This window comes from Passer domesticus, chromosome 2 (assembly GCF_036417665.1).
Source record: "Passer domesticus isolate bPasDom1 chromosome 2, bPasDom1.hap1, whole genome shotgun sequence".
In the NCBI taxonomy this organism is placed as follows: domain Eukaryota; kingdom Metazoa; phylum Chordata; class Aves; order Passeriformes; family Passeridae; genus Passer; species Passer domesticus.
In genome coordinates, this window is record NC_087475.1 from 71,594,215 (window position 1) to 71,621,986 (window position 27,772).

At 38.3% G+C, this 27,772-nt stretch overlaps 1 protein-coding gene and 1 long non-coding RNA gene across 2 annotated transcripts; one reads left to right on the forward strand and one right to left on the reverse strand.

The window, feature by feature from the left end:
* The first annotated feature begins 604 nt into the window (after positions 1 to 604).
* Positions 605 to 27,493, forward strand: MTMR6 (myotubularin related protein 6). The gene is made up of 14 exons (XM_064409191.1): positions 605 to 759; positions 4,545 to 4,661; positions 6,563 to 6,725; positions 7,630 to 7,787; positions 8,444 to 8,572; positions 9,602 to 9,736; positions 10,839 to 10,971; positions 15,560 to 15,669; positions 16,711 to 16,836; positions 18,050 to 18,099; positions 18,884 to 19,084; positions 19,643 to 19,777; positions 19,856 to 19,982; positions 21,748 to 27,493. The coding sequence occupies exons 1-14, from the start codon at positions 736 to 738 to the stop codon at positions 22,006 to 22,008; spliced, it is 1,869 nt and encodes a 622-aa protein (XP_064265261.1). The 5' UTR covers positions 605 to 735; the 3' UTR covers positions 22,009 to 27,493.
* Positions 15,457 to 17,111, reverse strand: LOC135294222 (uncharacterized). Its single transcript, XR_010356372.1, has 2 exons — positions 17,070 to 17,111; positions 15,457 to 15,712 (listed from the first exon to the last, which is right to left on the reverse strand). It is a non-coding gene; the product is annotated as an uncharacterized LOC135294222 (long non-coding RNA).
* Positions 27,494 to 27,772: the final 279 nt, after the last annotated feature.

Sequence of the window (27,772 nt, forward strand, 5' to 3'; positions counted from 1 at the left end):
CGATCCCAGAAGTTACGACAGAGTCTTCCCTAAATTCCGCTCATTCTTAACTCACTTTTATATTATTTTGTTACATCTAGATGGACATTGAGTGACTTTAGCTATACATCTTAGTCAGTGAGGGGCGGTCGTCCTTCGGCAGGCAGGTATCTCAGGATAGTGTGTGAGATGTTGGGAACATGTGTCAGAGTGATATCGCCATGGTTGCCGATTCCACAGCAGCACATCTTCCTTCATCTCCCTTGGTTTTCACCTGTGGTGCGGAATATCACCTGGAAAGCACCACCGAATTCCCACCTCTGCAAGGGTTTTGACTGAGCCTGGCTGCGGGATCTCCCCTCTGCTCCACCCTCCGTTCAGCCCCCCCTTAGCTTGTGCTGTGTGTGGGAGGTCGGATGCGCCGGCCGCGTTCTACCCGGCAGTAAGAACTGTGCTTTCCCTTACAAGTTCTTCACAGTCACCTCTTTATCCCCCGTCATTTTCCCACGCCGCCCTCCAGCCGCTCCCGCCCCTCAGCCAATTCCCGCCCCTCAGCCAATTCCCGCCCCTCAGCCATTCCCGCCCCTCCGCCATTCCCGCCGCGCGGGGGCGCTGCGGGCGCGCGGGCTGGCCCCGCCCCGCCCCGGAAGCGCAGCCGGAGCTGCCGCCGGCCCGGCTCTGTGGCTGTGGCGGCGGCGGGAAGGAAGGAGGGAAGGAAGGAGGGAAGCGGCTGCGGCCGGCCGGGCGGGCAGCGCCATGGAGCACATCCGCACCACCAAGGTACTGCTGCGCTGCGGCACGGGAGAGGCGCCGCAGGGAGCTGGGGCCGCTGTGCTGCCGCAGGGCCCGCCCCGCACGGCGCGTCCGCTGCGGGCGAGGGCGTTGTTGTTTTCCCTCCGTCCGTCCGTCCGTCCGTCCCTGCTGCTGTTCTGTGGCCGTGCCTCCCCGCGCGGGGCTCTGGAGCGGCCCGGGCCGCTGGAAGGGGTGGAGGGCTCTGGGCGTGCTGCTCCGCTGTGGCCTCGTGTCTGTGATAGCGGAAAGACGCTAAAATTCCTGGTGTGGGGCTTTTTGGAGGGGGGTGGGGAACAGCAGAAGCGAGCTGGGAGGGGATTGCGGTTGTTTTGTGTGCTCTGGATGTGGTTCCGTGCAGCTTTTCCTAGTTCGGGAGGCAAATCTGTTCTGAAAACAACCCATTTGTTTTCTCCTTTTTGGCTATTCCAGTGTGTGTTGTTAAATACGCAGGCCGTCAGTGCCTGTGTAACGTGTTACATTAAAGCTGTAGCTGACATTTTGGACTTCTGTGGCTTTTATTTCCTATTATTAGTGTGTTAGTCTCTTCTTTGTATAATGAAGATGCAAAAGGACGGTGTCTCTTGTTGTGACTAATTGTTAAGTGAGTTTTTAAATCACTTCTGTAGAATTAAATTTCTAACAGTACTTTTCTCACCTTGCTCATCATCCCTGACTGCAAATGTTGTGAAAAGACTCTCCCTGTTTGTTGGATCCTGGGAATTGTAATTAATTCCTGAGCATGGTAGTCTGACTTTAAAGTAGATCTGTATATATGTTAGAAAAGGAACGTTCATAGTTCGTGTCCCAGTACTAGATTCACAACCAATAATTACATAAAGGGAAGGGCTTTTAAATTTTTTGAATAATAGCTTACATAACTTCAATATAAATATATATAGCCGCTTTTATTTTTCATATACATGTGTATATGTGGAACAGAAAGAAGGTCTTTGATGAAACTACCATTAGTGACACTTTATTAGTCTGAAATTAGATGCACTTTATTAGTGACAGGTTGGAGATAAAGTTTCTTTGTCAGATGTTTATTTACAAACCTGAAAGTCCTTGTTTGGAAATTTAATACTGTATTGTTACGGTCAGTAGCTGATTGTAAAATGAAAGCTAGACTAAAGCCAATGAGTCTTGATGATCAGAGTATCTGTTTGGGTTTCAGACCTGAAATTGATACTAGAAAGGCTGTAGGTTGATGACTTCTATGTGCCTGCAGGTGATTGTGTTTTTGGGGCCCTGCTGGGGAAAAAGTACTTCATGTAACAGTATAACTGAAGAGAGAAATTAGCCCTGAACACAATTTATATGATTTACTACTTGAAGCAATTATTTTTATAATTCATACCAAAAAAATTACACATTCTGGAAAAACAGTGTCATGGTAAGAAATAGTGTGATATTTCTTTTGTTACAGCTGTGTTGCTCACTTAGCTTTTTGTAAGCTGTTGGTTTATGGAATATCCAGAGATTAAAATGCATATAGGCGGGCATTACAGGTGTAGGAAGCAAGAAAAGTAAAGTACAACCTGCACTGTGGGTCTTGAAGATTTACTTTGTGTGTAGGTTCAAGTTGGATCTCATGCCAGCTGTTCTGAGACATCCCTGCTTTTTATAATCTGACAGCATTCCTGTTTTTTGAGTTTAGTTAAGTCATAGTGAAATAAACTTGAAATAACAGTGCAGTCTTGCATAAACTAACTGCTGTGCAGTTATCCCCAGGAGAAGGTGATGGAATAGGTTTTGTACCTCCTCCAACTTCAGTTTGCTGGGAATGTTGAAATTAAAATTTCTTTAGAACTGTTCACACAGCTACCTGAAATTGAGCGTAGCTTTTTGTGAAATTAAACTGTCCAACAGATTTTATGTTGAATAAGAAAGTGAGATCAACTTAAAAATCACTTCTGAGAGTTTAAGTAGCAACAAATGATCAAACTCAGTTTATTAAATGTGGTGGTGAAGTAGGGAATACGTGTTTTTTCAGTGAATCTTGATAGTATCCTTAAGGATATTTTAAAGCACAATGTGGTAGAAAAGACTGACAATTCTTCAGTCAAACCTGTTTGCGTATTTGAAGTCAAATCTGTATTAGTGAAAATTTTTTCTCCTGGAGATGGAAAGTTTTGCTTAGTTTGACTGCTAAATCAATCAGCAAAAGAAAAAAGTGCATCATGAACTGAGTACCCATTTGATCTGGTTTGAGTCAGGTTTAAATGAATGCATCATCTTTGGAGACTGACTCTAACTCAGCTGTCTTTAAGAGAAGTTATCTATGACTTGGCTTTCAGAATTCTTGTAGGCTTTACCTGGGTAAGTGGAAGTTGGAGCACTAATGCCTGTCCTCATCCAGTGCAGAAATGCAGCTTTAAGGAAAGCTGCCTTATTAGGTGGAGGAGAAGGAAACCTCACATGCCAGGATTTTGTGGGTTGAGTTACTGGAGCAAAGCTGGGGCAGTTTCTGTTTATTTCTCAGTTTGCTGGGGAGGTGCAGTGCCAGATACTGGAGCAATTATTGCTGCAGATCTGCCCAGTATGGATTCTGTATTTTGGCTGTGGTGTATTCACTTACACTGCTCTAAAACTGAAGACTTGGTAGTTTCAGCATAATGTATTTTGGTGTACTGATGCTTCTAGTTTCCAATTTTTTTGCTTTCTGAATTGAAATCTGGAATATTACCATGGTGCTGACTTCTAGTATGTGTTTGTATTTCATAAGAAATACCTGATTTATTTTTTTCTGGTTTTGTATGTGCTTTTTGTAGGTAAATGCATCTGTACATAGGAATTAAAAATGGCTTAACATCAGCACAGTAGATGTGGGCTCTCCTTGTCGCCTCCTCTGGGTGCTGGTCTTGCTGGTGTGGAAATTTTTGGAGTTCTGCCATGCATTTAATGGTAGCACAGAGCTTTAACGTGGCATTAATGAGACAGTGCTGCCAAGAAATAGAGGAATGTGTGGAGATAAGCCATTTGCCACACTCCTTTGCTGTTCTTGCACGCAAAGAATCGTGTGATGCTTGTTTCAAATAGAGCACTCTGTGGAGCCCACAGTTAGGAGGAGCAGATAAAATACAGGCTATCTAGAAATAGTTTTTCTTTTGAAATATTTTCCATAGGATTGAGATAACAATGTTGATAGAATACCCGAAGGAGTTGTTTGCCCTTGTGAGGCTCAAGTATGAATTATCTGCTTCAAATGCCAGCACAGTCCTTGAATTTCTGGGAGGTTTTTTGTAATTATTAGTACAATGCTTGCATTTCATTAGGAATGTATTTTGACTATGGGGCAAAGTTATAATAATACTGATTTTTGAAGAAGAGGAATTTATAAAAGACAGTACATAGCTAAAATGGAAGTCAGGAGAGCATAATCTTTATGGCTTTGAGTGTGCAGACAGCTAGTAAAGCATGTTGCTGAGATCAGCCATTAATTCAGTGCTGGCATCTCGGTATCAGGAGTTAGTTGGGTTTGCTGTGTTTTGGGGAAGCAGCCTAAAAGCTTTGTAATTAATAATTCTTACTTTAAAAAAACTAAACCAAAAAATGCTCAGTGCTTTTGTATTGAAACAGGATATTTGAACTATTTGGTCTCAAAGCTTGTGACCACTCTAGTTTGGCCTGAATAGCCTTGTGTGTGCTGTGTTATGTTTCCTACCATTTTCACAATTATTGCACCAACTGACAAAGCCTTTGCTAAGTTAGCATTTAAATTTCTGCAGAAATTCACACAACTTTTATTCCCCCCCTCCCCTTTTTTGTTACAGGTAGAGCAAGTGAAATTACTGGATAGGTTCAGCACGAGCAATAAGTCACTGACGGGAACTCTGTACCTTACAGCAACTCATCTGCTATTCATAGATTCAAGCCAGAGAGAGACGTGGGTAAGGACAATGAATGCTTGTGGCTCAAAGGCATGGGTTCTCCAGATACATTTCTTCTAAGCTTGAATTTATTTACTAAAATGTTCTTAGCTGTTATTTCTGCTCTCCTCCTTCGTGGTATCATAATAAGTTAATAATTCACAGGTTATGCTTTTGCGTGACGCTGCTGCAGTTGAAATCAGGTCATGTTGAAAATTTTTACTTTTCCTCAAGCTGCTGTAATTTCTTCTGTAGCTTTCACTTATATTTCTGAATGCATGTGTGGTGGTTTACTTTAAATAACTGACTTACACCATAATTCTGAGGCAGGAGTGGGAGACTGATACGTAGGTTAAGCATCAGGTTTAAAATTTCAGCGTTAACTTAACTTGTAATTAGATTCTGTCTAGGTTAAATGATAGAGCAAAAATCCTAAGACCTCAGGTTTGGGGAATATTGAAGATAACATGCACTTTTTTAGAGCAGTAAGCAGCTGTTTCTTCATAAGTATTCATCTTTGGAATAAAAGATTTCAGATGGGGCTGCAGCTTCTTGTTAACCAGTGCCAGTGTTGTGCAGTCAAAGCTGGCTAGTACAGTACTTCCCATCAGTTGTTGTGCTTAGTGCGCTGGTGGCACACATATGGACATCAAGCTGTGGCTCCCACTGGAGTCCAGCCACCTGACTTGAGTTAGTGCCTTAAGTCTTCCATCCTCTAGGATGAAATAGCATCTGCCTGGCTTTTGGTTTGGTTGGTTGTTTTTTTTTCCTGTTGGTGTATTTTCCTTTATTACCCTTAATCTTGTATCCTGGTTATCCAAGTGCCTCATGATGCTTTCAAGAAAATTCATTTTTCTATTTTTTTTTCTTGGATACAACATACAACTTTGTACAAATCAAATTGTTACCCTTCCATACAAAATGGGTTTTTGGGGACAGCATGATTCAGAAGCATTGCTTGCGTGTTTCTCACTATGCACTACATTAAAAGGTTTCATTTTGGGGAGATTGAACCCATACTCCAAGTACTGCATTTCTGATGATAATGCAAGTACCAGGTATAATTATCATAATGTCTCCAAGATAGTCTCTTTGTAAATGCGTATTTGGCAGCATAGTTTTCAGGTGCCTGTCAAATTCTGATCAATGTTTAGGAGAATTTGATTGCTTCAATGAGGTAATTGAAATTCTGTAAAGAACATCTTGTTCAGTTGAGGTAATGTATCTGTGCCTTTCTTCCCAGAGTTGAACAACTGTTACTTTCTATATATTTACCTAAATCTTGTGTAGATTTGCCACACTGATAAATCTGTGGAGGGCTTCTGTATGTCCATTGCTGTGACAGTGCTGTTAAAGTGGTCATAAACATTTAGCTGAGAAACTGTCATGTTTATTTAGTACAGTAGGTAATACAGGAGATGTTTTTCTTATCTCTGTTCTATCTGTACCTGTTAAATACTGGAATTTTCAAATCTTCAGAATCTCCTGTATCTTTCATACATTGAAATCTTTTCCCTTACTTCCTTCATCTTGTCTGAAAATTCTGAAGTATGTTTCTGTAGATCCGTAAAAAATATAGATATCCTGTCTGGACACTGCTTGATGGGATATATCAGTTAACAAAGTTAAAAGAAAACTGAAAAGCTACAGTGGAGTTGTACATCTCAGTTTTGCACTTAGAAGGACACTTCAAAATGACAGAAGAGAATAACTAAAGTTTTATGCATTTTTGTATCCTGATCACAATGTCATTCTTGGATTTCTGCTTATAAATGTATTTCTCTTTATAACTAGCTGACAAAATTAGTCAAAATCCATATTCAGCTTTGCTTAGTGTGTTGTGTTGCATCTGCTGATCTAAGTAGTATGCTATTTTTATTTTTCCTCAGCATGCTTACTCTGTGAGTTTTTGTATGTCACAGATACTACATCATCACATTGCTGCAGTGGAAAAACTTCCTTTGACTACTTCTGGCTGCCCCCTTGTCATCCAGTGCAAGAACTTCAGGATAGTTCACTTTGTTGTACCCAGAGAGAGAGACTGTCATGACATTTATAATTCTTTGCTTCAGCTCTCAAGAACAGGTAATTCTTGTAGCTGCAAAAGGCTTTGCAGTATATGGAAAGAGGTGTGTGTGTAAACCATGTGTTTTCTATTTATCTTTTTTAAACACATGTTATGTAAAGTCTTACATGGGTTTGGTATATAAATAGGGTTTTTTATTAAATATTAATCTGCATGAATATTCAGAAGCTGTGTTGTCTGGCTTTTGTATGTCAGGCTTTTGATATTCCTTAACAGAGTGAGAGATCCCTATATGTATTTTTTCATTTCTAGTGGTGTTCCTGAAATTGTGAATATAAATGTGTATAGTCACTCTTAATTGTGTGTTCCATACATTAAAAATCCACTAAGCAAATCAATTGTTACTAATTTCATGTAGTTTCAAAAATAAAGCTGTAATTTTGATGCTAGAATACCATTACCAGTTCAGCTTTACAAGAGACTTCTGTCAGTACAGTCATTTGCATTTTCTGCTTTGTGTTTAGAACAGTGCAAAATGTTATCTTAATAAGTAAATAGTCTACTAGGAAAAAAAAAGTTTTTGAAAGCTTTTCTTTTTAAAGGGAAACTTTAAAACTTCCTTTTTTAAGGTCAGTAGATGTAAATTTTACTTCTTGCCTCCCAAAACAGTTTGTTCTTTCAGATCCTGTGAAGTCTTTTAATAATTCTGCCTTTTGCCTTATGTTTGTCAGTCTTCATTTTGTGACCCTTATGGCTTTAGAAACGTCTGTTTTGAAGTAGGTCAAGCACACTCAGGAAAACTTTCATAACCTACTTCTGACTAAGTATCTGTAATTATCAGTTAACTGTAGGATTGTTACAGAATAGATATTTCAGGCATGTCAAGTATCTATTATTTAGTCTTGCTTCTGTGAATCTTGAAGCCTGATACTTTCTTTCCATTACATATTCTTTACCTTTTAGCAAAATACGAAGAACTGTATGCCTTTTCTTATAATCCAAAACAAAATGAATCTGAGCAAGTCAAAGGTTGGCAGCTTATTGATCTAGCAGAAGAATATAAGAGAATGGGAGTGCCAAATGATTACTGGCAGTTGTCTGATGCAAATCGTGATTACAAGGTGAGTGTTGTAATGGAAACACATTTTGCTCTGCATGTGTTGCTGGTGAGGCCTGTAGAAAACAGCTTACTGCTGTGAAATCACTTGGCTTGCAATAGACGCAAAAACTTGCAGGTAGAGAGAGTTAACTCCTTAATCAGTGTGCAGTCTCACAACTTCCTGATTGAAGGTTTTCCCAAGGCCTCATTGAGAGAGTGTGTGTGCATGGATGCGTGGGTTCTTTGGGATTGTTTTGAGAGATGCTTACCTGTTTGAAGCCCAGCCCCAGTGATTCTGGTGCTCTTAACTGAGCAGGATTCTACTTCAGCATTTTGCAGTGCTGGTTGTGGTGGTGTGGCTGATTCTGAGATGAGATTTCATGCTATTTTGTAGTCTGCAAGTATTAAAAATGAGGGAAATAATTTCAGTATTTTATTTGAAACACATTCTTATCATTTCTACTGCAGAGTGTCATTCTTTAGAGTAAATGCTGGTATGGTGATGCTTGGCTGTGTAACTTGGATCCCAGTTTGTACTACTTTCATCCATGGCTTGTCTCCTTTGAGTTGTTTACATTTGTATAAAGAAACATAGTAGTGTTTATCTTTTGTGTCTTAATTCACATTAGGCTTTGTGTCTTGCCTATAAAATCCTTTCTGTGTATCTGTGTCTTTCAGATTTGTGAAACCTATCCTAGAGAACTTTATGTTCCCAGAACTGCAAGCAAGCCCATAATTGTTGGTAGCTCCAAGTTCAGAAGCAAAGGAAGATTTCCAGTGTTGTCATATTATCATAAAAATAAAGAGGTACTGTGTGACTTCCTTTTGCTGTAAATGTGCTGAAAAGTATTTCTCAGCACTTGGCAGTAGTTCAAGGGTTGGTGAGGAGGTTCAAGTACAGTGACTTGTATGGCAAGGGTGTGACTCAGGATAACCCTGAACACAGCTGACAGGAGTGGTGCCTAACAGGATGCAGAGTAAGCCTAGCCAGTTTAAAATAAATCATTAAGTAATTGGTTGACTCTATTAAAGTTTTCAGAAACTAACATTAAGGTAACTGAGGATAGCTTTCTCTTAAGGGATCTGTCTTCCTTGATACATCAGGAATAAACTATGTTAGGACAAAATGGTAGGAACAAAACCCCAAACAGATGAACCAACAAAATAAATATTGGTTCTTCAAGGAGTTATTTGCAAGGTAACAATCTCTACAGGGTAGGAAATAAGATATTGCCATGGGTGATGTAAAGCAGCACATAGCTGTCTCAGCTGTGGAAGGAGAAGAATACTGTCACCTTGATGAGTCAAAGAATTTGTCTGATGAATGTGAAATTACTAGATGGATTTGAACATAATTACATTATCATTTGAGTGTTGGAGGATATACCTGATACCTTCTGAAATACAACACATCATTGAAAATTACATTACAATCATTACATTAGATGATAACAAATTGCACTTGCAGTAATAAAATCCTGTCTGCATCAGTAAAACCACACATAGTTCATTCCATATTATGGGAATAGCTTGAAAATATAATTTTTCCAGCTTGTACTCTTGTGAGTTTTTATGTCAATTATGTAAACTGATACCTTGCCCATGAAGATGAACCTGAAAACTGTTTTGATAAATCTTTAGATTTAAGTTGTAGGTACTGTATTTCATGGTTTCCAAGGAATGTGCTTAAAAAGTTGGAACACCGGAACTTTATTCATTTTGCTGGTGCTGTCTGCTGAACGAAACAGTTTGTTTCAGTGTCTTTCAAGATTTTGCTAAGCACTTGAAGTACAGGTATTAAAGTGATGCTGATTAGTTCTTTTTTGTTTCTGGCAGGCTGCAATTTGCAGATGCAGTCAACCTCTCTCAGGTTTCAGTGCCAGGTGTCTGGAAGATGAGCACATGTTGCAAGCCATCAGTAAAGCAAATCCTTCGAATCGCTACATGTATGTCATGGACACCAGGCCCAAGGTGGGTAGTTCTGGTGCTACAGACAAGCCTCTCCTCCTGAATATTGGAGTGCAGGGGTACTATGTAATTCTGAAAGATTTGGGGCCAAGTAGGGGTCCATCATGAGCAAAAATGTTGTAAAGATAAGGTTAGGCCTTTCTGGTTTAATTACTTGCTTCCTTGAAGAAGTTGAACCTGTCCTAGTACTCAGCTAGAGTTCTCTGAATATGCTGCTACACTTTGAGAGGGGCATTTAAAAATGTACTTAAATCATAGTTAAGAAATGAACAGTTGAGTGGGATCCAGATAATTTTAACTGTTTGAAATGAAATTCATGAAATGGTGAGCTGTGATGTGGTTTCTTTTGGAATGGGAGAGTACTATGTTCTGTGTAAATGATCTCTGCAAACTGTCTCAGAAATGAGGAAGTGGAGGAAAATCTGTTTTGGTATTTTGAGGTCATCATAGAATGGCTTAAGTTAGAAGTCTAAACATCTCCAACCTCTGATGAGGTTGTTCAGAGCTCTGTCCAATCTGGCTTCAAACAGTTCCAGGATCCACAGCTTCTCTGGGCAATGTTTTCCAGTGCCTCACCATCATACTTCATCACTGTAGAATTAAACTGAGTTCTCTTATTTTGTTATGTTAAATCATGTTATTACCTGTGTTGCAAGGTGTGGCTAATTCTCACTCTTTAGGCCCATCTTCATTTCAGTTAGTATTAATTTCACTCAAGTGTCTAAACACAGGAGCTGAAAATGTCTGTGTCTTACTCTTTCCCTTGTAGGTGAGATGTTAGCAGTGTCTTTACTCAGAAATGTTTGGACACAAATAAAGGTTATTCGTTAGGAATCTGGAGAAGAGAACGGGAATTACTAAATGCATTATTCAGATATGTCAGCTCTAAATATAGACTACTTTAAAAAAAAAAGTATATACTATCCTTTTCTTATACTTCTGTACTTTCAAGCTGATTTGCCACAAACTATATTAGAATCTGTTCATATTACATGCTCTTGTGGTTTTTTCCCAATGTGTTCAATTGAAATTGCTTGACTTTGTTTCTTAATTTGATATTTTATTCCAATAATGTATTTCAGTATTTTTATTTTCCTCTTTTTAGCTTAATGCAATGGCTAACAGAGCTGCTGGGAAGGGCTATGAGAATGAAGACAACTATTCAAACATTAGGTTCCAGTTTGTTGGCATTGAAAATATTCATGTAATGAGATCTAGCCTGCAAAAACTCCTTGAAGGTAGGTTTTAACTGTACTAAAATAGTGTATTTGAAAACAGGGTGTTTTTTCTGAAGTCTTTAATAATAGATTACACAAACTACATTGACATTTCTATGGTTTGTTCCAGCTGTGTGTTTAGTACAAGTTTCATGTGCTCAGGGGTAATGAATTACCTTAAACCTTGACCTTCAAACTGTAAACCCAACTGAATGGAGTTGTGTTGAAGAAAACTGAATAGCACATATGTCTTCAGTGAGCTTTATTAGTATGTCAGTGAGAAAGACTCCTGTTTTCCAAGTGTGTGCCTGTAGATACATTTTCATTTACAGAATATCAGTTCTCCAAGGGACACTTTGTTCCACAGAGTTCAAAATGAGCATGTGGTCTGTACAGAATTTGAGCTCTTTGACTTGGTGAGCCACTTGTGTGCTTGTAGGTGTTTGTAGAGAAGGGGGCAGGGAGAAATGTGAGCCACTTCACCATACCACTGCCTGCCTCCTGGTGGTGAAAATGGAGAGGCAGAACTGTGTTCATAATTCTATTAATATTTTTTAGGTAGACAGCTGAAAGAAAATTTAAGACATTTTGTGGATTCTGAGATTAGAATACAGTGGCAGAAGTGAGGCTTCCACACCTGACAAACAATACATGTGTAATGGAATTATGCAAGTATTTCCAGAGACAGAGAAGATTTACACTTGTATGGAAGCCTATTTTGATGAAGACATGCTGTTACATTGATCAAGAAATCTTAAAGACTAGTGGTGTAATCTTTGTTTTCATTGATCCTGGATGTGCTGCTAACCTATTCTTCAGGCACCGTGCACGGAACCCTGCTGAGCTTTGATAATATGGATCTTTCTGGTTATTCCTGCATGTGTTTTTCCTAAAGGAAAGATGAGAAGCATGATCCCGAGCTTGAACTTTTAGATTTGTCATAATCCTTTCTCTTACTAATATGTTCAATTCTAGGAAACTAGCTAATAAAACTTGATTGTTGTTTTAATTTTTTAAGAGGCCTGATTCTATATAATAATGTCGATGCAGAAGTGTGTGCATCACACAATTAAGCTTCACAGACTTCATATTCCTTCCATTTGAATTGGCATCCCACCAGCAATACTTACTAAATTTGTGTCTGTAACTTTATTTAAGGATATGGAATATGTTTTAGTTTTTCCTTGTGTGAAGAATTAGTTTGTTTAAACACTGTTGAACAAAATAATGAGTAATCTCTATTGTTTGTTTTCCACTTAAGTTTTTTTGGTAAATGAACACAGTTGTTTCACCTCTGTTCAGTCTGTATGATTTCCTAGAGTTCTGCTGAATGCCACTTTAGAAGTAGGCGCATCCTCAGGGGTAGAAAGGACCCTTAAAATTTAAGGATGTCTGCAATAATTTACCCTTCAGCCCCTTGTAGAAATGTGCTGTCAGTGGGGTGATCAGGAAGAAAATGCCATGAAAATGGTTCACAACTTAAAATGAGGAAAATGCCATTTAGCTTTTGTGTACTCACTTCCCCTGAATGTGCTGGACTGAATGTTCTCAAATCAGAGCGTGATACCAATGACGCTGTTTGTTCAAGCACCACTGTAACTGGGGCTGCCCTCAGTTGTTTGGGCTTTTTATAACAAGCAACTGTTACTCATTGTTTGGTGTGTGTCCTGCTCCTTGGCTCTGTGTCTGTCTGCCTGATTTCGTTCAGAATCTGAAAATTCCACTGGCAAGCTGAATGTGAGACAAAACCCTTCCCAGTATCCTTCTGTAATGGGACTACACCATGGAGAATGCTAGGGGGATTTACAGTGTAGTTTTCATTTTGGATTCAGCTGTTAATTAAATATCTTGCATGCAGTGGTTCAAAACTTTTCTAAAATAGTTTTCTTCAATGTGAACATGATGACTCTATGGATGAGCAGACTATACCACTCATGGGAGAAGCTTCACATAGACTAAATTTGTAGCTGTAACACTAAATACAAAGTACAGTTTTTATATATTTAAATTACAGTGTTACATAACAGAAAGGATTGAACTCTGATAAGCAAAAGGGTTTTGGGTATGTCAAGAGGGAGCATTTCTGCAGAAGGTGTTTGGGAGAAAGGCTCAACTGATGTTGCAATCTGTTGCATATATTTTGATGGTGGAAGTGTGTCAGCTGAGGGGGGTTTTGTGAGTTGTGTAGAGTTTTCTGTATAGGGCAAGGGATTATCTAGGTTTTTTCATTTGTTTAAAAAAACCCTGCCTGCAACCTGCTATGCTTTACTCTGCAGGTCTAGTCACCTCCTGAACTGCTGCCTGAGGCTTTGCTACTAGTGTGAATAATTACAATCAAGCAAGGGAACATTTAGGTTTTGGGGCTCATGTGCATGTAGGGCTTGTGCTTTTTATGGTGGGATCCATATAGGCAAAACTGCTGTCTTGAATCCTATTTATTGTGAAGTAGCTGAATTATCTTAGTGGTATTATAAATGGTACCATAAATCATCTTTCACCTTTTGAAAGACCATAAGGAACTGGAAAATAACTTTTTTTTTCAGCATATAAGACTTGGACCAGTACCAATGCATTTGATTTAATCACCAACTAGTACAAAAATGCCCGTGTTAATTCACAGAAACGGAAGGTAACTCTTGGGGCTCAACATATGTATTCCTATCTCTGCCTTAGTTTATAAAAATATAGAAATCTAGCCAGAAAGGGGAATTACTAGTTGTGAAATATTTCTGCCGAGCTGAAAATTCTGATCAAAAGCAGATTTTGACAGCAGTATCTGGGTGAGGGCTGGAAGCCTGTTTTTTTTCTAGCTGGAAAGCTTGTACTGTAAGTCATAAATACAGAATGTGTAGGTGTGCTGCCATGAAGAATACCTCTAGACATGGCTTTGTCTGTCCTGCCCCTTCTCTGCAGATGTTTGAATTTCCTGATACTTGACTGTTTTCAGTTTCTTTCCTTTACCACAGAGTGGTGGATGTGTTTGTGTACCTTTGTGACTGATCAAGTGTATGGAACCACTGGTATAGAGAATGACTTCATCCTTTCAGCTTGCTCACATTCTCATCTATTTCCTCTGTGTGCCAAATCTTTTGGAAGCAGAACTCTTGCCTAATGGTGCCTTTCAAAGACAGAGGAAAGCTAGCTTGCTTATACTTCTTTTACTGATTTTTACAGACTAACCTTTAAAAGTAGGTCTTCTGTCCTGGGTTTCTTGATGTTCTGTTACTTCATTATGCTGTGGTTTGCTAGGTAATTGTGTAGATCATGAAGATCTGGGGGTTTTAGAAAAGGTGCTGCAATGCTTATTTGGAAGCCTGTCATTCTTCTAGTATTCAGCAGCACCTGGCACTATGAATCTTCCTGAGCAGTGGGGAGTGTACCAAAACTTGTTTGACTGAAAGCTGAGAAACATCTAGTGCAGATACAGAAAAGCTTTTGGAGGCAGTGATTTGAGTTTATAGTCCTCATTACATCAGGGGACTTGATTGAATATGAAGCTGCATCACAGAATGATTTGGTAAATTTTGTTCTCTGCTTGTGCTGCTGACTCACTTCCTTCCCTGGCTAGAGATAAAGATGATTTTGCAGCTGTTGTATCCCTACTGCTGACTTTCATCTACAGAACCTTTTTATTTTCATCTGGGGCCCAGTGCTTTAGAATCATTAAATCATTTAGGTTGATAAAGACTTTTAAGATCATCAAGTCTAGCTGTTAAGCTTAGTGGAAGGTAGGCTTGCACTGTGGAAGAGGCAAGTATTTTTGTAGCTAGCAGCCTTGAGTGTCTTCTCTTAAAATTACTCATAGCTGAAGTTATGACAGACAGCAGATTTTTTTTATTGCCAGAAGTTTGTAATGTTTGAATAGTAATGTAACTGTGTGAGTTACTATTCAAAATTGTACAAGAATCAGGTTATCTGTCTTACATGTGAATTGGTTCTGTGTGAGAATCTTTCAGTCTAGCTCTGGATCTCTTGCTGCTACACTGCAAAGCATCTTTCCTTTAATTTGAGTTCTTCCTTGCTCTCTGAATTGACATTATTCTTACAGGATCCAAGTATATTAGGGAAGAATGATAGAGACCAGTCAGAAATATAGTGTGAAAGTAGACAAAATTTCAGTGGATTTCATTCATCCCTGTGTTCCTGTACAGCACTTGCTTTAATCTCCTGTGCAGGGTGGAGGGGACGAAACTCTGGCAGTGTGTATATTTATATGTATATAAATATATATATCCTCTGAACTGTGTATATTGTCTGGATGCAGCTGCTTCCCTACTCCTAGTACTAATTAAGTATTTCCAATGAGCCTTTGACATTTGCATTGCCTTCCATGGTGACAAGAGTAAGGCTTCCTGGTAGGGATAACCAGTGTATTTACTTGGAATGTTATTTTGTCAAAAACCCACAAAGATGGTTTATATAGTTCTACAGAGCTGAATTCTGAGAGAACATTTTGTAGTACCCCTCCCTTAACCATTTGATTAGACATCTTCCAGGAAACCACCATTCAACTTAGAGCATAGGGGATTAGATACAACCTTCTTTCTTCTATTGCAGTGTGTAGGTAGCTCCAACCATTTAAGGCTTTTTAACTCTTGGTTTCTTTCAGTCAGTGGCACAAGGGGTTTGTCTGTCAATGACTTTTTGTCTGGTCTGGAGAATTCTGGATGGCTGCGTCACATCAAAGCTGTGTTGGATGCTGCTGTCTTCCTAGCCAAGGTAACACGCTCGCTGCTTCTCTCTTTGGTGGGAAGTTGACTTCCTACCAGAAAAATTAAGCATAATATTATGTAATGTGTAAAATTCTGCAGTTGACCTTTTTGGAGATAGGTGTTTAGTATTTTTAGCAGTACATCTAATATGGTTAAAGTATTATGTGGTTTTTTTTATGATTGGAGATGTTAAACACTCCAGCCAATGTTCTGGGATTTTTTGAATGCTGTTTGCTCATCTTGTTATGAGACAAAGGAATTCTTATGCTTCCTGGTTCTCTAGGTATTTTTGAAAAGTGTAGCCAGTTTGGTGGTGGATGGAACAAACTATTATTTAGTGTACTCTGAGAAATAGAACTGGGGCAGTAATTGTAGAGCAGCCAAAGTGGCTATTCTGACTTCATTTGGCAAGGAAGTAGGATTCTGTGAATAATTCAGAGGAGCAATTGCCTTTGCCAAGCACTTAGGAAGCCAAGGGCTTGATCTGATGGTAGTGGGTAAGGAAAAAACCTGGAGCTTTGTTTTTGCTAGGTGAAATAGCAAGAAGTTATCTCAGTTAAAAGGTGATTGTCCTAACAAAGAGCTTCAAAAATGTCTGAGCCAGCAGGAGCTGAAGCTAATGAGCATTTCCTAGGCCTTTACTTTTATGTAGCATAAAGATGAACGAGTGGTATCTTTAATGATGAGTTGATGTCGTTGGGTTTTTTTTTATCTGTACTCAATAATGTGTAATCTAATTATTGTTAAGTTTTCTTGTAAATTTAGTTTAATAAGGGGGAGAGAGAACTGGGAACTCCTGTAGAGATTAGTTTATGCAAAGTCGTAGTGGAATCTCTCTTATTTTCAAGGAGTTTTCTATACTTCTATGGAGACAAGCTCCTACTTTCTGATACTGTTAAATCTTTTCCTCATAGTAAACATTTTTCTAGCTTTGTTAAATAAGATGGCCTATGGTATGAGTTGGAAATAAATGTAGGTTTTTTATTTATTTACTAGTTTTTTGACTTCTATCTCGTAAAGAACATTGATTAACAACTGTGTTTTTCAGGCAATAGCAGTTGAGAGTGCAAGTGTATTGGTGCACTGTTCAGATGGCTGGGATAGGACTTCCCAAGTTTGTTCCCTCGGAGCTCTCTTGCTAGATTCCTATTACAGAACAATCAAAGGATTCATGGTAAGCACATCATTGCAGTGTTGAGTTGTTCCTTGGTAAAGAAAGGGTGTAAAATGTTTGAGTGTGAAAGGGAGCAAACATACTGATTGATTTTTTATTTTTTTTTTAGTTGAAAGCGTAAAATGAGATTTGCTGTATATTGATAAATATTTCATACAGAAATAATTTGCTACTTGAAAAAAATATTTATAATCTAGAAAAATGAAATACAAATAGCAAATTGCTTTAGTCACCATGGAGAAATGTTGCAATGGTTGCCTTTTGCATCCCAACAAGTCCCTTATCTATGACATAGAAGGATTCCAAAGTGCTTATGTGAGGTAGCACACACACTAAATTACAACAGCTCTGTGCTGCTGTAAAACAACATTTCTGTCTGTCTCCAAAACAACATTTTAAAAATCTGAAAATGACAATTCCCCCGGTGATAGAGACTTAAAGATGTCTAAGCAATCTAAATTTCTTCATCTTGTTATATAGAGAGAAGAATTTCAGTACAGTTATTCCAAATTTTAGAATAGGAAATTCAACAGTGTTCTGTAATGACAGGGCAAGGTGTTATGGAAACTCCTCAAGGATTAAACTAGTTTGGTGCATTGTTTAGAACTAACTGCCACAAATATTACAAGCACTGAAAGTGAAGTTGAGGAAGAATTAGAAGAGGATTAATTTGTTGTGAATAGTGAGAATCTTTAGGGAAGTAATTTAATCTTTTTGGATTTTGATTTAATCCTTGCTTCAGTTGAATTTTTGTGAAGGTCCTGTCTTCATTTTGGTGCTTGATAGTGTGACCAAAGTGATAAAAGAAGGTAGTGTTGATATGAGCAAACTTACTGTTACAATTGTTAGAAAGAATATATTATGTGGATTTATGTAAGTTATGATAGCAGGCATGCAGTACTAACATTTTTCTTATTCTTTGCCATAGAAAGTTAATAACCTACTAGTGAAGTCATGCAACATTTTTCTTTAAATTATCAGTTACCTGATTAGCAAGTTGCTTAACTTTTTTTACTAGTTTTTTCCAAATGTACTTTGAGAATCTTGTGAAAAGCTTCCAAGACAATAAAGAAGCTACAAAGGGATAAATAGTTATTTCTACTGTAACTTATCCAACTCAGATTTAAAGTGTAATATATCGATAACTTGTGGGGTTAATACTGTAAGGTTGAGTAATATTTTACATGAGATTTTGGTTTTTTTTACCCTCTAGGTCTTGATAGAGAAAGACTGGATCTCCTTTGGGCACAAGTTCTCTGACAGGTAGTTCACTCCTCTGATATAGTAAAGTGAACTAAGTATTCTTAAACAAAGGACAGCTTGTAGATGTTCCATTTCTAGCCACACTGCACCAGTTCAGCAATGAATAAGCTGTTTTCAGTGCACAAGGCACTTCTGCTGCCTACAGTGTATTGCAGTTTATACTTATTGGATAATTGATTTATATTGCAGATGTAAATTTTTAGTGCTACTGGTGCCTTGCTTGCAGACGTTGATGACTGCAGCAAGGTCTGCACTGATGTATAGACAGTGCAAAACCTATCTAAAGCTATATCCCAGCTATTTAGGCAATATGAAACACATAGTTTTGGTATCTTTAAAGATAAGTTTGCATTTATGTTTGCTTTGATGGTGAAGTCACACCTCCCTTTAGAAGTCTTATATATTAAGAGTTCTGTTTTTCCCTTGGTCTGCCTGTCATCAGCTATGACAATAGCCTTGCTGCTATTTACTGCTTATTAATTTCCTTTTAGCTGCTATATGCCATATGTTGACTGTGACAGTATTAGACACAAAGGAACTTAACTGTCTTATGTTGCTATTTTGTACTTAATATAGATGTGTGATTACTTATAAGTCAGAAAAACAGATCAACTATAAACTTATTTCTATTCAAAAATTGCCCCAGTTCTTGAAGTTAGGTGCTCAATTTCCAAATCAAAGCTAGCATCAAGTCAAGGTGCTGTCATTTAAAAAGAATTGCAGCTAAGACTTTCTTGATTTCTAACTTAAACCAGTTTCAATCTGTTTGTGGAATCTTTTTCAGATGTTGTCAGTTGGATGGTGATCCGAAAGAGATCTCGCCAGTGTTCACCCAATTTTTAGAAAGTGTGTGGAATCTGACTGAGCAGTTTCCACAAGCCTTTGAGTACAATGAAGCTTTCCTCCTTCAAATCCATGAACATGTCCATTCATGCCAGTTTGGTAACTTCCTTGGAAACTGTCAAAAAGAACGAGAAGAGCTAAAGTAAGAAGGCACACTGTAATATGTCTTTTGTTTATTCTGGCAGACTAAGAACTTCTGAGAATCTTCTTAATTTTAGGCTCTGAGTAGAGGAAGGATTGGTAGTACTGAAAACTATGTTGAGCTGCATCAGGGAACAGTAGTGCTTCTTGTGCTTTTCTATGCTGAAGACAGCCTTTCTAATTCTGGTAGAAAGTCACATCTTCTTTTTCGTAGGGAAAGTTAAGGTTTTCCTGCTCATTTGGTCTGGTGTTTTTTGGGTTTTTTCCCCTCTAAAAGTAGGTAAGCTTAAATTAGGAAGTATCATGTAATTTCCTTTCCCAATCTCTTTTTAGATAACCTTAAAATTCTTGCCTGTTCAAGACTACTCATTTAGAAGTGTTAGTAAGATATCTTCAATGCATTTAGCTGGAAAACTTCTGTGAAGTTTTTATCAGTTCCTCTTGTATTGTATTTTCAAAGTGTTTGTTTCAAGTAGGCAAAACTTGCACACCATAAAGCAGTTATCTTCTGCTTGTTTGCTTGCAGTCAGTGTTGACCTCTAACTCTTTTTGCTTTAAGACTAAAAGAGAAGACCTATTCCTTGTGGCCATTCCTTTTGACTGAACAGAAGAAATATCAGAATCCTCTGTACAATCCAGACTTTTCTCCAGAACTAACACTTTTGGAGCCTAATACAGTATCATTCAATTTTAAGTAAGTTTAAATAAGATACATTATCTTTTCTTCAGCTCTGTCTTGTCTTGTATACTTAAAACCGTCTGTTTTGTGCAGGTTTTGGAGAAATATGTATCATCAGTTTGATCGAAGTATGCATCCCAGGCAGTCTGTGTTCAACCTTATCATGACCACAAGTGAGGAAAATAAACAACTGGAGGAAGACATTAAAGAACTGGAAGCTGTAAGTATTACAAAATAAGTGTGTGCCCTTGTGACCTGTTCCTCAGATTATAGTTGTTACAGCACTGCTGGTTTTCACCGGAATGTCACTGCTGTATGACCTAGCACTTACTCTGTGGAATGGTGACTTGGACTTTCACTGCTTGCTTCTATATGAGTGCCCTAAGGCACTATTTATTCTGCTTTATGAATGAGCTCTGTTATGTAAAAGTGCTACTATCAAAGCCTTACTGAAGGCAAGTTTCACAGAAACTTAGCTTGCATTAAATTATCTTGGAATAACAAGGTATCCATGTAGCTACAGCTGTGTTGCTTAAGTAAGGAGACTGAAAATGTTTTATTTCTATTATAGCTACTAAAATGGAAGCAGTAAGTATTTTCCTTCTTTTAACTTCATATGCAGGTGCATGCTGTTGTAAGCCTTCATAATTATGGGTCATGTACATTGTAATGTTTTTAGGAAGACAGGGCTTAATCCAGAGATCAGATATCTATAATTGACTTGTAGGTGTTGCAGTAACCAGCCAGGAAAGGCTGATTGAGACTTCTGTTACAGTCAGTTAAGGTGCTGAAACTTCAGAATCATGCCTTTTAAGGAATAAAAAAGTCTTCTGATTATCAGGTTTAATACTTGGGTGCAGACAGAAATGGTAACACAACTCCTGTATATGATGTTGGGGGAGAGAGGAGGGGAAGGACAGCTGTTCTAGGAGGAAAGATTTTATTAGATTGATCCTACTGTAAAGTAATGAATGCAGGTCACTTAATCTAATACTGTTTCAAATCTTAATTTTATATTTTAAAAAATTTATACAATTGAAGCAGCAAGGTGAAGAAAACTGAAAAAGCAATCTAATGAAATAAGCAAGAGGGAAAGTCTCAGCTTGGAATTTTCTAGAACCTCATTCCAAGATGTTAACTTTACCTGAGCCTACATTTGATACTTGAGAAATCATGATATGTAGTTGTTTGAAATCCTGATGTTGACTTTGCTACTGCTGTTTCTATCTATAAAATGTTGATGCCAAGAGACGCAGTATTCTAGATTTAGTCTCAGTTCTAATAAAATACAAACATATCAACAAACAAATCTATTCAGTTAACTAGTGCAACCTCCCAGTTACTGGGTGAGCGAGTTTGAATTAAAAGCAAAAATGAAAAAAGCAAACAGCCCAAACCATGTAACTGAAAAATCCCTTAATCCTAATCTTTCCTATTCTCTTGCTCATGCTGGCAGGATACATCCTTTTCTCCTTTCCTGTGTCTTAGTTGGCATTTTTTAGAGTATTCATGCATTTGAACAAACTGTATTGGCATTTTTTAGATCTAAAGGAAAAGCATTTTAAAAGGTTTTTAGGAAAGATAGAAGGGCTTTAGATATCAAGCTGCTTTGTCACTAAGAGACTCATGGTCTTTAAGAGATGGTAAGATCTCTGCTTGCTACAGTACCAAGGTCTGTCTTCCTCTGCTCCTACTCCAGAAAGTATTTCCATCTTGATGGCAACCACACAAGGGGAAAGCCTGCAATAACCTCTCCTTCTCTAGGGATATTAATAGGCATTCTTTGTCTTCTGCCCTTCTGCAAATTTTAAGCCAAGAGTGCTTGTAGCATCAGCTGTTAACTGTGGGGAAGAAGCTAGGGTATGTAACAGAGTCCTGCAGACGCTGAGTTGGCCAGCAAAAGAAGGGGATACATTTCGTTTAAAAGCACAGTATCATCAGTAAAGAGTCATGCCCGCTGTTAGTAGCTGTTCATTGTATTTCAGAAAATAAAGCAGAGAAACGGGCGGCCAGATGTGGTCCTTGTGAAGGAGCGGGAGCAGCCGGCTCATCCTGCCCCCGTGGCACTGAAATCCCCTCCGTGCTTCCAGAAGGAGCAGCCGCCGATGCCAGTGAACGACGCCGTGCGAACCATAGAGGGCAGCAACACAGCAGACAATCGCTACAGCGAACTTGTGTCCGAGTTCTCCAAAGCCGAGCCTGCCGTTGTCAGCTTGGAGTACGGAGTGGCCAGGATGACCTGCTAATGGACATCTGGCACTGTGTTCTTCTAGACTGATTAAATGGAGAGATGGGTCATTTTCAGGATGGGTCTGTGCTGCATGACCAAAGCACGATTTGTATATCAGCGAGTTTTGTTGGTGTAGATTAGAACAGCATGCTAGTTGTCAAGTGTTTGCTGTTCTTTTAAGGGGAGGAAAAAAGATGTAGTTGTCTTTTTGAAAGAGATAGGGGCATTTGATAAGTAGTGACTGAAAATCAAGGAATGTTATGTCTTTGGACTTAGGTCAGTTTGCACTAAATTGATTTAAATAGTAATATTACTTTATTCAGTATAGGAAACCACAAATGGTCTTTCACAAATTGATTTTATTTGGACAAGAAAACTTGAACTTTCTATTTTAGGAACTGAGGCTATGTGTATATATCTCATACGAATACGTATTCCCTTGCTTAGTGTCACCCAGTACTAACTTTCAGCATATTAAGTGCCATGGAAAAGTATGACATAATTCAAATCATAAATAGTTGGCCTTAAAACTGTCAGATCAATGATTTTGTCCTTTACTACTGCAGTCTACCTGGCTCTGTTTACATTGTATTTGCTCAAATTTTTATATCCTTAAAACAGAACTGAATATAAAGAATGAAGCATGCCTAAGCTGGCGTAGCCTTTCAGCAAATAGCTATATGAATGTTAACTTATCACTTGAGACTGTTTTTTCTTCTGTTTTCTCTGTTGTTTAAAATATAATAGATTGACTGTTTTTTCTTCTGTTTTCTCTGTTGTTTAAAATATAATAGATTGACCTGATTTTCCTCTCTGGCAGCTCAGTAGATTGAGCATCATTAAAGCTGCAGGTTGTCTGACATTAAGTGTTTTGATCTGTGGCCAGGTATTTAGGTGTGAATTAAGATATGCCACATAAGAAAACAAAGCTAGCCAATAATGAATAATCAGGTTCATTCAGATTGTTTACTGTGTGCTGTGCAGTTGCTCAAGGTGCAAGAAAGCAAGCAAAACTTTTGGAAAAAGTTGTCCCCAAGTTAAAAAAAAGTTACGTGTCTGAGGCTAATGAGAAACTGAGCGCTTCCTAAATGTTTTATTAGAAGAAAACTAGTTTTTTGTGAAAACCCTTCTCATCTTGTAAAAACTTGTCCAACCTGTGCATATTTAAAATAATTTTAGTATCTGGAGATTTTTATGTATTTGGAGACAGGACAAAAACTACTTCTAGCAGGATGCAGTAGAGATAATGGAAATAAGAAAAAAGGGGGAAATTTACAGTTTGTGTGCTTAACTGTGTATCTGTAATGTTCTGGTAAAGAGAGAAGGTTTTCTGAAATTTGTCTCATGATAGATTTTCTGAGCAGGTAATAGAATTAGGAAGAAAAATGTTGGTGTCCAGTTCTTAAATAGAGGTATGAATTAGAAGTTTGGGTATTAAGATCCCTAATTATATTAGATTAATGCTACTGACCTTTTACATCTTGATTTAAATAATTTTTGGTTTCAAATGAAAATAATTTCATTCTCATACTAATCCCTGAAGTGTGTTTTGTCACAATTACTGGTGTGCACAATTTGACATAATTTGGCAGCATTTCCCTCTGCACCATATTGGATCCAGGACTCTTAGCAAGGCCAGTATAGGTCAAGATCAAGGTGCACTTGTGGAGCTGTCTGGGAGAAACCAGCTGTGACTCTTGTATTTGGCTATTAATTCACCCATTTCACTAATTTAATTTTGAAACATAAACATTTTTATTTTCAAAGATATAAGCGTAGTGTCACATTTAAAATGTGTTATCCACTTAAAATACATTAGAATGTCTCCACTACAGGTTTTGATAGTTTCATGTTTGCACAAGTGGTGCCTTACGGGTTGCAGCAAGAGAGATTTTTGTGCCTTGTTATTTATTGTCTCCCCTTCTCCCTCACCCTCTGTATTAAATTTGTTCTGTGGTTTTCCTTTGTAAAAACATCTTGTATATTAAGCTTGTATTATATCACAGTAGTGAAACAAACTTATTGCTGACAATATAGGTAAGTGTTACCAATTTGTACTTGTTTTAATATTTAGCTGCTCTGGTATGCCATGTACACTTTTCCTATTTATTGTTTGGAGTTTGTGGACTCAAAAGATTATATTAAGCTTTTTTGCAAGTATTGTTGTATGTTGTTTTTACTTTAACAGCCATCTGAGTGCCCCTGTATACAAGGATTTTGGAGAGAAGATCTGTTCCCTTTCCGTACTGTTACTTGGAGTTTATTTCCGTCTTCAGGTCCTTTTTATTGGCAAAATTCACTTCTTGGGGAAAGGAACTGGAATGTGTTTTTATTTTAAATCATGGTAGGCATGTTAAGTCACTTTAAAATGCCATAAAACTGCTCAGGCGCTGAGCTTGTTTCTTGATCAAAAATTACAACACTTCCTGATCTGAAGTAAATATTTTACTTCAGTTAATATGTAAATAGAGTTTTATAAGGCTGTTTTGTAAAGCAACCACTTTGTAAGGTTCAGATAGCCCTGCCAGCTCAACCCCCAGATCACCAGTGAGGAAAGCTCCTGCAGAGAGGCATCTGTTTCTTCTCATTTGCTGTTACAGCTAAGCCAAAACTACCTAAAGCACATGGGACCTGTGGTGCGGTGAATAGATGGTAGTCAAGTGAGCTCCAGCAGAAAGCTTGGCAGGATGGCCAAGACTCAGCATGGTGGGGCTGTTCTGTGTCCTTCAAGAAGGATTTTTTAAAAAATCAAGTAAGTTGACTATAAAATTGTGACAGAACCCTAGGAACAGAAATAATTTTAATTCTAATTTCAGTGGATGAGCTTTTTCTTCATCATGAATATGCTACTCCAAGAACAGTTCCATACTGAAAGGCACCTCATACAGATCAAAATAATGTGCAGAACTCTCTCTTTCAGGCTGTGACATCACTTTGTGGTCAGTATGCTCACCAATTGATTGGGAATATGAAGTCCCAGACAGAAAGTTGGTACATTTGATTCTGCTCCATAGGTTGGAAGACTTTGGCATCTGTCAGTTCTGTTTGTCTTAAGGAAGTCTCCTTAGATGAAGTTTTTGGGTTTCTACATTCTGTACTGTGCTTGATCTTTTTTCTTTTAAGCGAACCAAGCTGATAGTCTCACTGAGAAAACTGATTTAACTTTTGTACTCCAGGCAATTTAAAATATTTATTTCATTACTACCAAAACAGTTGGGCTTATTTTTTGGTAGGCTTGCTAGTGTCATAAGGTATTCTTCAATACAATTTTAAGTATCCAACTGTTCTGTTTTGTAGGGCGACTGCCAAATCGACAGACTAAGAAATTAATTAGGCAACACTGAACTGAGCCTGTGCATTTTCTACACATGTCCAATTACTAGTGACCTAAATCTAGGGCAGAAGCCTGAAGTTTGGAGAGTCCTTTTAGAGAACTGGAACAGCAGTCCTTCCATAAAACCGCACATCCCTGTGTGGAACAAATGCCCTGATAGAATGGTTTTGCAGAGGGAAAGCTAGCACAAATCAAACTGTGACAGTTTTATGTGTCTCCCCTTCAGGGTAAGCACAGTGGAGTATGCCTTGCTGGAAAAGGTGATGTGTTCTTCCTCTCTAGTTGCTGTTTTCCTGAGGCCTTTTGATAAAGTAACACATCAGCAAATGTCCGAGAACTTGCTCCTCCCATTCTGGTAACCCGAGCACAAAATTGGCTGCACAGTTGGGCTGAAGTGGGGCTGGGGTAGCTTGGCTTTACTACTGTCCTCTTAAGGAAGTGATATAAATAATATAAGGAAACTCAGTGTTAAAATAGCACAGGGCACATGCTGTCAACATCTGTTCTTTAGAGTGCTGCCCTGTTCTGGAGCAAGTGTGACCGGCATAAGGGCCTCTCGTAAGCATGATTGCTTTCTAGTTAGTTTAAAGATAATCTGATTTCAAACTAGATCATCCCCCCAGTGGTATTTATAGATCTTTAGGTCAGAACCTAAAGGTTGCTCTTAAAACTCCTGTTTATTTGCTAATAGTTTTAAACCCGTGGCTGATCATAGGCTAAGTGTACTGGTTGTGAAACCTATATTAACCTTTAGGATTAAATCTTTCAATTGAAGTCTGCTTGGACTTGCTTTCACCATTTATGCCACACTTTCCTCCTAGTGTTGCTTATTGTGGTGCTTGACGTCCGTCAGATGTAATGGGCTTCTTAATGCTCTGGATGTTTCAATAACCTGAGAGACTGTGGCTTTCTTCCACTCCTCTGAAGGCTCACATCAGCCTTAGTGAACAGTGTGAGTGAACTTGTGCTCGATCTAGCTAGCTTGACCTGCCTCCATGTTAAATAACACTGAAAATGAGCATGGCATCATCGTTCAGTGGTGCAGCTTCCGTACGCACAATAGGCTTAAGGAGAGGGATGTAGTCAGGGACCCGTGTCACAGCATGTAGCAAGGAACAGCACACTGCAGGGCTATGACTCACAAAGTAGAAGCAGTAAAGCTGTTCTGATGTCCAGCAGAAACTCAGAGACTTGAGGTGAAAGGTTAGAGGCATACTGCTTTCTGAGATCAGTTTCTAGGTCCCAGAGAATTTAGTGACCTGGTCTGTTAAACACCTATTGCTGAGCAGTTCTGTACTGGCTTTGAGGAGCAGAAAATATATATGGATCTGTGTTTCTTAATCTACTGGCTTCATGTAATAAATGTCCTGATGGTGATGTTGAAAATGGAGCACAATATCTTGTTTATTCTTGTTTGTATTTTAACTCTTTAACTCAGTTGCATACTGTTTATAACTGTGGGATTATAGTTTTGGCACGCACTGTTTTCCTTGTTAATGACAAGCACGTACACATCTTGTGCTTTGTATCTCTGCATATATTTCTGCTGAGTGCTTTTCTTGCAAGCAGGCAGCCTTGGTGAAGTCCCATGATGCTGCTCTACCAAGCATTCCTCATTACCTAGCACTACAGATTGCTTTCCTTGCTCTGTCTTACTATTGCTCTTCAGCCTTAAAGTTTTTCTTCACAGCTGTCTGTTGACAATGTCCCTTGACAAGCATCTTTCCATTGAAGGAAATGGGTTCAGCATTTTTCTGTCTCTCAGGGATTTTTACCCCTGAACTAGTGAACTTGAAAAATAGTGCTTACTCTCCCCTTTGGGGCTTCTGAGTGCCTGTTGACTTCCACAGTTGGTTTGGTTACACATTTTAAATTCAGACATGGCTATTTTAAATAAATAAATTAAAAACTTAGTCAAATAATAGATGTGGCAAAGAGAGAGAATTTTTCATTGTAAAATATCTGGAAAGACTGGCTGTTTCACTAATGTTTATTGTTCTATGTAATGCTTTCTGTAAAAGTCATTTGTCTGTGTGCTGGGATCATGCTTGATGTATATTCCTGAAGAAACTTTAGCAAATGGAATTTTGTAACAAGTATTTTATTTGTATGTGTTTTCAAAATCCATAAGGCTTAAAATAAAGTGATCTTAATATTGCCAATCTAACTGGACATTAAATATTTATAATAACATATATAAGCATTTATAATAACTGTGTGTAAACATTAAAATGTTCATTTTATGGATGAATCAACCTGGATACAGACTAGAGAGATGAGTTGATCTATTTATTACGTTCTTGAACGCTTCTGTAGCTTTTAGATACTGGAAACTGGTTCAGCTTTGTGTTACTGACTCTTGACTGTTGAGTTAATTACAGGCACTGTTCTGAACTTAATTTAGGCCTTCACTGAGGAGAGTCAGGAGAGTACTCTGTTTACTTCT

Excerpts from the sequence above, each read along its gene's own strand:
- MTMR6 (XM_064409191.1), top strand. The coding sequence starts at position 736 with ATGGAGCACATCCGCACCACCAAG. Across the intron at positions 4,662-6,562 it reads CAAGCCAGAGAGAGACGTGG|ATACTACATCATCACATTGC; the intron begins GTAAGGACAATG and ends TGTATGTCACAG. Across the intron at positions 10,972-15,559 it reads CCTGCAAAAACTCCTTGAAG|TCAGTGGCACAAGGGGTTTG; the intron begins GTAGGTTTTAAC and ends GGTTTCTTTCAG.